Source organism: Fistularia commersonii, chromosome 9, assembly GCF_037954325.1.
Source record: "Fistularia commersonii isolate RoL2024-O1a breed Wild chromosome 9, RoL_Fcom_v1.0, whole genome shotgun sequence".
In the NCBI taxonomy this organism is placed as follows: Eukaryota; Metazoa; Chordata; class Actinopteri; order Syngnathiformes; family Fistulariidae; genus Fistularia; species Fistularia commersonii.
In genome coordinates this window covers 6,811,557-6,824,657 of record NC_141292.1, presented here as the reverse complement: position 1 = coordinate 6,824,657, position 13,101 = coordinate 6,811,557, and the positions used below count along the sequence as shown (strand labels likewise).

General features: G+C 37.1%; 1 protein-coding gene across 1 annotated transcript; it reads left to right on the top strand.

The window, feature by feature from the left end:
* The first annotated feature begins 6,220 nt into the window (after positions 1–6,220).
* Positions 6,221–12,883, top strand: dolpp1 (dolichyldiphosphatase 1). The gene is made up of 8 exons (XM_086153065.1): positions 6,221–6,311; positions 6,996–7,096; positions 7,214–7,298; positions 9,024–9,120; positions 9,337–9,435; positions 10,279–10,407; positions 10,537–10,626; positions 11,503–12,883. Exons 1-8 carry the CDS (start codon positions 6,236–6,238, stop codon positions 11,537–11,539), a joined length of 714 nt encoding a protein of 237 aa, XP_086009191.1. The 5' UTR covers positions 6,221–6,235; the 3' UTR covers positions 11,540–12,883.
* The last annotated feature ends 218 nt before the right edge of the window (positions 12,884–13,101 follow it).

The following is a 13,101-nucleotide window of genomic DNA, read 5'->3' as shown; positions in this document are numbered from 1 at the left end:
CATATTTGAACTGCATTTAAATGTTGTCATACTAAAGCTCAGTTCAGTTATCCTGTTGGAACAATCAGCAGCTTTGATCATCAGCTTGTCAGATATTAAAGCAAAACACAAACCTTTTAACAATCACATTGTTGAGATGCTAACATTTGGTCATTTGAAAGATGTTTGACTTTGGCTGGCTGGTTTTAAAGCAACACAAAGGCAACATCTGCCATTGTCATGTAAAAACCAATTGGTTGATAGGTCTTACATTTATATTGTAACCAAATATCACCATCTAAACAATGCAAGCGTTCAGCCGGGGGCTGATGGGACAACAAGTAAGAAAATTAGTATGAAATTAAACAAATAATAAGAATAAGACAGTTCTCATGTAAACTACAGATATACAGTTGTAGCCTGTATCTGTGAGGCTATATGCCATATATTTATTATCCTAATATATTTTGGCTTCAAATCGCTAATTTATTACATATTAGTGAAAATATTTGGTAGGTGCAATTGAAAAGAAGTGTTTAACAAGAAAATGAAAACTAAACTAAAAATGACTCACATGTCAAAGTCCAGATAGCAATGAGTTAGATTTTTTTTAAATTTCAAATTGAAGGAACAGATGTGAGTTACAAGCCCACAAAACTTTAAATGGGTTCTTTTCTACTGAGGGCACCTTAAACATGAGCCTTTCAATGTTGTTCATGCATTATGAATTATATAACTGACACTCGTGCTTTCTCTTGCAAGGGGTTTTGTGTAAGGAGGCTTACCAACTCCCCCAGCTGCTTAGCTTAAAATAATGTACATGTAAGAATTTGAGTATTACCTACTTATTAGATACTAACAGAAAAATAATGGAACATTATGCTTCATCATTAGACAATGGAAAAATGTTAGAATAACAGCCAAAATGAAAAGTTGCCTGAAAACAAAATAGCCTGATAATTGGAAGACAAATACATAGCATGAGAAACAAAAATGATCCGGGTATTGTTGTAGAAAATATTTTCAAGTGTGATGGAAATTGGAAGAAAGTACCTGAAAACTAACAAAATGTAAATTACAATCAGTTTAAAATTACTATATGTGCATTTGAACAACACATTTCTTAACGTATTCCCAAACATTTAATTTGGACTGAAAGATTTCTTCATTTTGCTTGACTTTAAATTCATTAATTATATTTCCTGTAGATGGTGTTTGTGAACCCACCAACTTAAAGTTCTAATTGCACCTCTATGTAAGTGTTTATCCTTGGGGGGGAGTCCAGGAGTGTAACACAATGCAACTTCACCTGCAAAAAAAAAAAAAAAAAAATAAGTTAGTTCTTGTACAAGTGGGCATTTTTGGGTCCGCAAGGTATAAAAAGAAATGGTGCCAAATATCAGGTCTGGGATGGCTGTTTTGACTAACTTACAAAGCTTGTAGGTCAAGCACTGTAAGTCAAGTGTTCAAACCATGTTTGAATATTGATTTTCATCGCTCTTTTTTTTTTTTTCTTCTTGAGTTAGGAGATTCATTCTCAGCTGGAGGGAGACCAGAAGTTGACGTTACAGGGTTAGACCGCAACTTATACATGCACTGAAAACTGCTGAAGTTCTGCCCGTTTTTTGGGTGCCGAGTTACTGATGGGCCACGAGGATGCCAAAGTCTAAGGGATTCTAAATCCCTCCCCCTCCCGCCCCCTTTATGGGAATGTAATTTCCTTGGAATTTCCTTGGTTTTGTGTTGAAGAAACTGTCAGATTCCAACCTGTCTTCACAAGATGATGATTTTGGTGTCATTTATAGAAGGGGTGATTTATTTCTGCTTCACAGTTTTAAGTATTGGTTACACTAATCACCGTAAATTAGTAGTTTGCTTTGTGTTACAAATCCCACTCTCGTTGCAACATGCTTATGAAATTCTGATGGATTCTCATTGATATTAAAAAAACAATGAAGTCTCTTAAATGTGTTGCAGCATTATAGGATTATTTGTGTCACACATGAACCACAATTCCCAAATGTAAATAGGGCCTTTATAATGAAATTACACAGTTTTGTTCTGGCACATACTGGCGCGCAGCTTATTGTTGCTAAACATTTTGCACTTTATTAAAGAAATAAAAAATATATATATATACAAAGATGCAGGAATGTCCCAAAACCCATTTTGGAATGGTCAGTTACACAATATTGAATTATTTATTGCATTACTGAATGAGAATTTGAATAACTTGTTGTGCAGTACAGCAATTAATTGTCAGAAATGTATATTATGAAAATGTTTTTTTCAGTTTTTCTTTTATCAGTTCTTGTTTTCGTCTCTTTGCTGATGTGTTCAAATTCCCTGATGTGACTGTTCTCAGTGTGTTCCAATCCTACATGAACTTCTTAAGACACTATGTTAAGTGCTTTCTTCCTATGTAAGTGTATTGTTGAATATCAAGGATATTTACAATAATACGTGTCATACAGTTAATATAATAGCAAAAAAGTCTTAATGTTTAATCCCTTGTTCACAGATTGGTCACTTTTTCCACTTGTTCTCTTTACGGAGTAGTTAAGCAGAGACTATACAGAGTAGTATCGCAGAGATTAATTCTTCCAGTAGTCTTTTGCATGTTAACATTTTGATACTCAAAAAATGCATTACTCTTGTAATCTTGCAACATTTAACCCCAAGACAGTTAATCCGTTTAAAGAACAATGAACAAGGAAGATATAAAAGACAAGCATTTTCAATCTTGAGAATTGAACTGCTGATTCAGTTTCACATTTATTAATTGTTGATCATTTCAGATGGCCAAATGTATGTTTTGTATGTGATTATGTGTCTTTTTTTAACTGTTCATTATGAATGTCTTGTCCATGCCTTTTGTCTTTTCTGTTGTTGCCACAAACTGTCACTTGATTTTGATTCTCCATAATAAATGTTATTTTGTGTTATTAAGCAATGTTTTATTATACCTTCTCTCAACTGATGATACCTAGTTCATGGTAAATCAAGATATGTTGACTTCTTTCAGATTTAAATTTTAGTGGACACACAGTCCTGAAAATGGCCAACATTAAAAGGATAGTGATATTAATATCCCTCCTGCAAAGACTTAACTTTGCCTTTTAACCAGTGAGCTACATCTACTGTAATAAAGAATTACATCAATAGATAACTTATTAGCAGGGACACAAAGCACTATTTGCATTCAAACTATAAATTCTCCTTTTTCAATTTAATTTGATTTAAAGTTAAATGGTAGCTGATTATGTTGAGAAATTGGCTCATCTACTTCCACTCAAAAAAAAAAAACAGCATTAAACTGAAAGAAACTATCAGAAATCAGTCTTATGGTCACCTTAAAAGAAAAACAGTCATAGGTCATTCAGGGATATGAACACATTATTTTTATATGCACATAATATTTATTACTTTGATACTAGCAACTCAGACTAAGGCATTTCAAGAAATTTCTTGAAATTAAATTGACATAACTAGGTTTCTATGCTTGTCTTCTAGTTGTTTATGTCAGTGATTTTGGCTTAACTTTCTATGTAGTGTTGCATAGTACTGAAATGTATATAAATAAAGTTTTGTTTACAAAATGAAGGGTTTGCTATCATTATTTCAAGATTTAAGACACAGGAGAGGTAGACAGTAAGTCATCTAAAAGTCTGAGTCTACAGCCCGGTGGCATTAACGTCACATGTCAGTTGTTCAAGAGGCTAGTACTCCAGCACCTGAAAGACCAGCTATCTGCTTCCCTGGACCCTCTGCATGTGCAGGCAGCACTTGGGTGTGGAGGATGTAGTCATCTTCCTTCCCCATGGGGCCAAATCTCATTTGGAGGGTACAGGAAGCACTGTGAGAGTCACCTTCTTTGACTTCTCCAGTGCCTCCAACAGCGTCCAACTTCACCCTGACATCACAGCCTGGATCCTGGAATACCTCACAGGATGGCCGCAGTAGGTCAGGGTTGATGGCTGTGCTTCCAAGGCCGTGGTGTGCAACACAGGAGTGCCCCAAGGTACTGACCTTTCTCCATTCCTCCTCCCCGTGACTTCCAGTACAACTCCAGTTGCTGCCACCTCCTGAAGTTCTCTGATGACTCTTCCATCGTTGGATGCATCAATAATGACGACGATCGAGTTTTGTTGAGTGGAGCAACAGGAACCACCTCGAACTCAACATCTCCCAGGCCGAGGCGGTGGTTGTGGACTTTCGGAAGAATCTGAAGAGACAGGAACCAATCACAATCCAGGGGAAAGAGGTGGCGATAGTGGACTCCCACAAGTACCTTGGGGTCCACATTAACAATAAACTGGACTGGTCACACAACACTGATGCACTCTACTGTCTGCTGTCTTTTTTTATACTTGTTGGTCTCAGCCTGCATGCATCCTGCCAATTTTTTTTTAAATCTATTTTAGTCTTGTCATTGCTATTGCCACTCTATTAATATTGTTGTTTAGTTTTGGTTGTCTATTTTCACCCTTAGGGGCGGTTTGGCGCAGAAGGTACAGCAATCATCTTTGGAACCGGACATTCCTGCTTTGATTCCCGGCTCCTCCTAGTGTTTTTACGTGTTGTTGAGCAAGACACTGAACCCTTAACTGCTCCCTTGGCACTGGTGGACCGCAGCCAACTACTCATAGTTCATCCATGATGGGTTAATTGCAGAGAATGAATTTTAATAAAGGATAAATTACTATTATTACTATTCCATTCTGTTGTCCATTCTTATCCCTGATGTTGTTGCTGTTGTTGCTCTCCCTGCTGTCTATTTATATGTGGATGTCTTTGCTATCTTCTGTCTTCTACCTGTCTCTCTATTTATATTCATATTCATATTTATTTTTGACATTATAACTGTATTTATTTTCTCCAATCGGGATCAATAAAATTTAAATCTTATCTTATCTGATCTTAAGGTAGATAGACAGAATCATGATCTAACTGCTAGTCCTCAATTTGAAATCTAATTCTACCTGGCAATAGGGATATAATTAAGTTTATGAAGGTTGTGAAGAAAGGGAGGATAATAACAATCAACTTTGAGAATTTGTGTTCTCGAAAAAGGATGTGGCTGTGTCGCATAGAAATACATTGCTTTTTTTCGAAATTGTTAGCCTACTATTGGGCTGGATATGAAGATGGAAAACCTGCAATTGACCCATTAAACCAGTCCAGGCAAAAAAACTAAGAAAGAAATCCCATGTTAAACCCTTTCCTATTGATGTGGTCAGAGTTCCACAAAATGATGGGGGAATCTTAATATCGACAGGGATATTCTCATAATGGAATAAATCTTTTTTGGTGAATAAAAAAGCCCTGGCCGATACCTCCTCCGATACCACAGGCCTTCTTCTACAGCTACCAAAGGATGTCACTAAATTACAGTTAAAATGTGAACCGCCATCATTATCAAAACTTGCTTTTTGTAATTTTGGGAAGTTACCGTATTCCGTTCTTTCAAATGTTCTTTATTGGTATCACTGTTATTAGATGTTCCACGTGAGATCCGTGCTTTGCAATGTAAATAACAAAAATAAAAAGGATTCTAAGTTTTCCCATGCATGAACACCTCTTAAGTAGAATCAGGTGTTTGGGGAAAATCTTGAACTTAAGATCTATTTAGTCTTATTTACAATATTTACAATATGACTTTAATAGATGATTACACAATAGAAACACAATAGACACACAATAGAAATCAACTACATTTTTAATAACTCGTTTGGGGAATGTCTTCCTGCGTAATTTCTTCAGCGTACATTTTAGGAATATCAGTCTCACTTTTGTGGATTATGTCTCATGTCAAATTTGTCAATTTTTGTCAATAAATTGAAAAAAATCATGAAATGCTGTTATTAAATATACATAAACTTGATTATGGTGATATGTGTTTGTATTTCCTCACTGTTCTCAGTGTTGTTTGCTTGTCTGGTGCAAGGTCTTTGAGATCGTCCTCAGCATGTGGACAAACATATTATGCTCTTCATTCGTTTTCAAGAATATTTGAAACACTTTTTATTTTTGAATGAGCGCAGTTCGGTCCTTTAATGCACTGGAGCACTGGACTTGGTTCCCGTGCTTCATTCAATAATTCTTCTCTATGGACATCATTTCTCATCTCCAGCGTGCCGCTGATTGGACGCCTCCGCGGCCACCGGGGCCGGTTTGAACGCGAAGCTCCGCTCGCCATTGGCTGGACGTCTGTCTGGGGCGTTTCACTGGGGCTACCCGGTTGTGTCCGGGTAAGATGGCGTTGGAAGAGCAGTGCTCGGCACCACCTCGATGGCGGTCTATATCTCTAACACACGTTGAATTCCCAGAGGGTAAGTAGACTGAACATATTTCTCTTACCACGGATCGTCTGCCTGTGTACAACACGCTTTGTGAATTTCGAGTTATGCGTTTTTTTTCTTCTTGCAAGTGAATGGACACGGCAGTCTCTGGTACTGCCAAATTGTGTGATGCTGTTAAAGCCATAGCACAGCGGGGAATGTCACCGGGACTGCAAAATTGTGAGACAGCGCCGCATGCGCAGTTGATCACAGTGTCCACAATGAAGGCTAGCTAGCTCGCTAGCTGTTTAAATATCGGCATCGATATTTTATGTAAAAATTCAATAAATAGCCGAAATATTCATTAGAATTGGCCTACCCAGAACACTAATATCTGATATGTTGAACATGTATCAAACGAATTAATTTTTCACATATTTTACATATATTCCTAGACTGGCTAACCTAATAGCAAAGTTAGCATATTGGCCTGATACTGTTTAGTATAACTATAATAAACCACGTTGCCGCTCATAACATAATTAAACGTTACGGGTTATTTCCTGAATGAAGCGGCGGCTAATAAATTCCATCCAACCAGTTTCCTTCCGGTTCACCCGTTTACTTGTCCTAATTTTGGTGCTTATTGAGCACCTAAAAAGTGTCACTCCCATCATGCAAGGTGCTTAAGAAAGTCTTGAAAACACTTAACAATTCTGTGCCTCTGTGTTCTAGGTGATCTGACGGGACAAGTGCTGGCCTATATCAGTCTCCTACCCATTGCAATTCTGGTGGGATTTGTCACACTTATAGTGTTTAAACGGGAGTTACACACAGTGAGTTCTCACACGTAGCAACCCATTTAAACTCAGTCTGGCTGTTCGGTGTTCAGCAACTGCTGGAACCGCAGCATTATCAGGCTGCAGTGTTCTTATGTTGACCTGTTTCTGCAGATTTCTTTCTTTGGTGGGCTCCTCCTCAATGAAGGGGTGAACTGGTTAATGAAGCATATTCTCAGAGAGCCGCGCCCATGTGCAGGTGAGTGTTAGGCTTGGTTGTAATATTGTGATAGCACCACCAGAGCCATTCATTTCCAGTACTGTGTATATGCAAAAAGTGTGTCTATCTCTGGTGTCTGCTGTTTTTTTCCGAAAAATATCGGGAATTTATGACCTCCACTCTCTCATCAGGTGCTATTAATGCACAATGCATTGCAAAAACCAGGAATCATAAAATTTCCAATTTACATTTATTTAAATGTAATTAATCTTACAGCAGCCAAATTATTTTTTTTTACTTTTCTCCAGTTAGTGAAAACAGGTAATCAAATTCAATGGAAATGGAACCTATTGGTCTGTATTCAGAGCATTATCATTTAACATCTTGTCCTTTTCAAATGTAAAATATTACATGCAATGATTGGTGGGATAAATTTGATGATACAGTCAACTAATATTTTGCCAAGAATTTATGACACTGGGCGAATACAGCGGACCCTTACTTTTCGTGACAGTTTACTTTCAAGACCCCTCACGAAAAGTGAATTTCTGTGACGTAGAGACTTGATGATTTTGATGATATTGACAGATATATTAACCCAATTAATAATTTTGTAGTGTACTAACCATTGAAAATACTTTGCTGCGCTGAAACGTGAATGATGATGAATTTGCTGTGCAGTGGTTATGGTGATGTATACTGATTAGGGACCATGGAGCAAATGAGAGCTTTACAATTCTATTGATTGCGGCTCTGGCAATTAATTTATTTTGTTTCTTCATCACCTGTTTTGCCGTTTTACTGCAGCTTAAGGTCGCTGTCTTTCTAATGTTACCTTTGTCTTTCTTAATGTAACAAACTGTAGTTTTGTTAATGTCATAATGGTAGCCAACTTCAGCAAAACTTCTGCCTTCCCTGAACATATTGAGAAGTTTTATCTTTTCAGCAATAGTCAGCATCTTCCTGCTACGCTTGGGTCTGTTCCAAACTTTCGGGTAGATGCTGGGCGTTTAGGAAGCATCGTAGAGCTTGGGGTATCTATACTTAGCCAGTGTTATTCCGTATGCGATCTCGTGTAAGTACAGTGGGAGGAGTGAGTTCACAATGCTGGGTATCTTTGTTTAGCAAAGGGGATGTCATATTTTATTTATTGTATAAAATGAATTATAGTTTAATATTACTATATTTTTTCAGTTTTTTTCTTCTTAGGCTAGAATATGGCTATTTCATCACGAAAAAAATTCAAATACTGCCAAAAAACACTAAAGAACGATAAATCACGAGAACCAAATTAGAAAAAATCTGCGAAGTATTGAGGCTGCGAAAGCCGAACCGTGAAGTAGCGAGGGTCCATTGTAGTTTCATATGACAACATTATAATTAGTCAAACAAACAAACATCTCATTTACAATTTCTGATTTGGTTTCTTACAGTGTTCTCTTCTTTAACCATTCTTTACTGTATACATTGTAAAGTACAATCTTTTTTCCTTGTCAGTACAGACCCTTGAATCCAAGCCATGGACATGATATTGGGATAGATCATTCAGTTTCACAGTGCATGTTTTGTTCTGTACAGTTCAGCAACATTGCATTGTCAGAGCCTCAGTCTCAAATGAAATGCATAGTCAAAGATATCAACTGAAATTTAAATCGATGCAGATCTTGAATTCATTTTCTTGTGAATTTGCCATGCTTAGCTTTTCAAGATTTGGAAAATGATTGTGAATTCATTTTTATACTTGGTTCTGTTTACTTTCTGCAGGGACTCATTCAGTGCACACAGACTATGGGATGCCCTCCAGTCATTCCCAGCTCATCTGGTTCTTTGTTGTTTACTTCTTTCTTTTCCTTTATTTACGGTGAGCATGTTTTTAAATGGTTTGAGAATGGAATATGTACAAATTTCCCATGTTTTTTTGCTTTTCAAAATGTATTATAAAGTTCTGTGTTTGTATTGTTAAATGTTATTTTGTATCGATTTTTCAGAAACTATCTCACATCTTTTTAATTCATTGTAATCATCAAAACTATCAGAAGAGGTATTTTCAAGGTTTTAAAGTAACACTTTTCTCCAGAATGCATCAAACGAACAATGCTCGATGTGTGGACCTGCTGTGGAGACACATTCTGTCCATTATCCTGTTGGGCATTGCCTTATCAGTTTCATACAGCAGGTAAGGGATTTACATCTTCTCCTATAAATCCTATTCCAAAATCCGGGAAAGTTGCAAGTTGTAGGTGTAAAATGAGGGATTCAGTTGATCACAAGCCCAAGAACATGTTCATTTAATTTATTTTCTTAAACTAATTTCATGAGCTACATTTATCTTATTTCTTTAAAAGTACCAATTACATTGATTTAGGGCTATAACGTTTTAATGACTGACTCCTCTTGTGTAATTCTGCATGACTAGTAAAAGTTGGAGCAGCTGTTGGCCCTTTAAGCAACCTCTCAGCCCCATTTTCACTCTGAGTCAAGTAGTCAACCGAACATTAATGTCTCTAAATGGCCACTTTCTTCTGATAAGCCAAATTTTAGAGGCCTGCGGAAGTTCAGAGTACCTGGCCATGAGCACACATTGTGTGTGTGATTGAGAAAGACCTCTATGATTAGTTGGCGTCAGCCTGACATGAAAAAACAACTTTTGAACCTGGTCAGAGGAATCTGAAATCTGAGCTTGTTGTCAGCTTGTTGGTAACCACTACTTACGAAATTGCCTGATTTCCAAACACTTATTTATCAAAAAAAATCCTTTCTTTCAGCAGTGTGAAAACATTTTTTAGAAATTTCATACAAAGTAAGCCAAAACTTTTTGAATTTATGTTTAGATGAGTTTGGGGGAAATATGAGGAACGTTGAAAATAAGGCTTTGGACTATAGCATTTCAGCCATTGTTTTATTACATTTTCACTTGCTTTGATTCATTCTTAAAAGAGCACACAAAATTCTCCAGCATTTCTGTAGCCTCTGTACAAACAGACTTTGTTTCTGTTTTTTTCTTGGTTCTTATTCTCAGGGTCTACCTGTTGTACCACACCTGGAGCCAGATTTTCTATGGTGGAGTGGCTGGTTGTACAATTGGTATAATCTGGTTCTTTTTTACACAAGAGGTGCTGACACCATTATTCCCCAAAATAGCTGCCTGGTAAGTGGTGTTCTATTTTCTCCATCTTATGTCACAGGGGAGGTCTATTTAGTCTTCAGCCTGAATATTAACTGGTCCATTATGGTTTGTGTTATACTTTCCTTTCCAATTCCTTCTTTCAATCCGTAGGCCAATATCAGAGTACTTCCTCGTGCGAGACACAAGCCTGATTCCCAACATCCTATGGTTTGAGTACACAGTGACCAGATCAGAAGCAAGGTACATCACTGTCTGACACCTGTTTGCGCCATTTTAATACAAGCAAGCAAACATTCACCACATCAGTATTTTGTGTCCGACCAGGGTTTGTGTATTAGGGAAAAGGCAGTAGATATTTATTTACTTTTAAAGTGGTCTATTTCCTCAACGTTGCCTGGACATATTTTTGCTTCAAACTGTGTTGGTGTTCAAAATCCTGCCCTTGGGCCAAAAACTGTTTCCACGCCACTCCCATAGTAAACATGGAAGCTGAATGGCTAGTCTATGAGGCAGAGAAGCAGTGGATCCCATAATCCCATGCTCACAATATCTCAAGACAGGTCATCGGGAAAAGAGCAATTGATCAATCACTATATGAATGGGAAATCACTTGCCAGATATTAGGGTTGTCAAAATCTTGGTACTTCAACAGTTTCTCATTACCATTACCATAAAAATGTTTATACATTCCTTTCTTTGGAAAAGTACCAGCACAATATAAACAGATTTAGACCTTTGAAACAAATGGCTTTAAAATGGCCTTAAATGGCTGACCTGTGTCTGCAGTTTACCTTTTAAGTTATGTGACAAACCCATGCCATGTGACAGAACTCTAAAAGGACTAAACACACTCAATCACTGATTTTATAGATTGTAAAATAATGACACCAAGTTGTTGAATGTTTTATACTATTTTTTGGAGTTTCAAACGAAGTGCGCTACAGCTAAGTTCAGAATGGCCTTTATTCTACTTCAAGGTGGCAAGATACTGACAGTCACTGCAAATTTGCTCACTTGTGTTATGTTAGGAGTGGATGATAGTGACAAACACCTGTTATTTGTAAAGCCTTGCCTTTTTACATTTAACTCATTAATCTTTTTTGTTTTCTCTTTCAGGAACAGACAACGAAAGCTTGGAACAAAACTTCAGTGATCCAAACAGTTCTATGAAACTGAGTTAATAACCCCACATTAGACCACACACAAACACACACACACACACACACACACACACACATAAACAAATGTTCACACAAATCACACTGGAGAAGCATCTTTTGGACTGACATGGTTGCAAGGAGAAAAGGGCAAAAAAAAAAGTTTACAGGTGGCGATAGAGTGCCTGGACATGGCCCGGAGCCTACAGCCTGAGCAAGTCCGTCCTCACACCTCTCCTTCTTGTACAGCTTGCCCAAATGCTCTTCAGTGCATGCAAGATTGTGCAAGAGGCGTTCTATTTAATGATAGATTAATATATATATTTTAACGATAAACGCACGCTGAGAGTAACGTTGTACTGTAAGAAGAGATTCAAGGAGCCCAAAAGGAAGTGGTCAAGTTTCAAACAAAGTAATGGGCGTTATTGCAGCATGTATTAGTGATTCCTTTTTGTAATACTCTGGATAGCTGGTGGGGTTTGGGGTTGGCTAGAATTCTGGGTATGTGGAATTAACAATTTTTCATTGTAAAAAAAAATATATATATATAAAAAAAAGAACCATTTCTTAAATCGGTGATGGTGTAATATACATGGAAAATTGCACTTTGTGAAATTTATAAGTAAAAGAAAAAAACAATTAACACTAGTTAAATGTTAAGACCCCTACCCTCTTATCCCTCATCAGTCTTTGCTTTGTGTCTTTGACCGTCAGTCCCAATATATTAGACTCCAAGGCTCATCTGCAAGCAGTGTGAATTTAATGTACTATTGAGCATCAAGGTTGTGGTTACTGTTCATATCCAGGTTTAAAGTTGAAAATGAATCGCAGGAGCAAATTTCTGTTGTTTTTTGTTCTTGTGCCCACTTTGGACTGAGACGGTGTTTTCTTTTCTTTTTTTCTATTATTAATGCCTCGCACACAGTAGCAGCCTGGGAACAGAATTCTGGGACAATAAGTTTTTTTACTCTATCATTCAGTTTATCTGTTTTTTCTGCTGTAGCAGAGAACAGATTAATTTTTACTTGCTTTTCCAAAATAACATTCCATGTCCTTTAGTGAGAAAACATACAGAATGACTGCTGAGGGGGTATACTTTCTTTTTGTATCGTTTTTGAAGAAAGGAAATGAAAAGTAAAGCCTCAGGTCAGTCGTAGCATGTGATGATGCTCAATTCCTCACGGAGAACAGCAGCTAATGTTTGAACGCTGTCCAGTAGGGATCCGAAGCTGATTTCAAACTGTCATATCATTAGCTCTACAAAGGGAAGTAGTTCTCTTAGAAATGATTTTTTTTTCCATGTGTAACCTATATCAGGCAGAATAAAATGTGTTTATGTACAGGTGATGGTTCAAGTCTTTAATTTAAAAAAAATATGACTGGTATCTTGTCCTTGTGCACAATTATAACATATGGAAAAAGATCACTTCATGGTTTCCACATAAAAACGATGGAAACAATGGTATACCTATTGGGGGTTGTTAGAGAACATATTTGACTCAAAGGTGATGAAGAAAACCGATGAGCATTTTACTATAACATCCAGTTTTTGTAAATC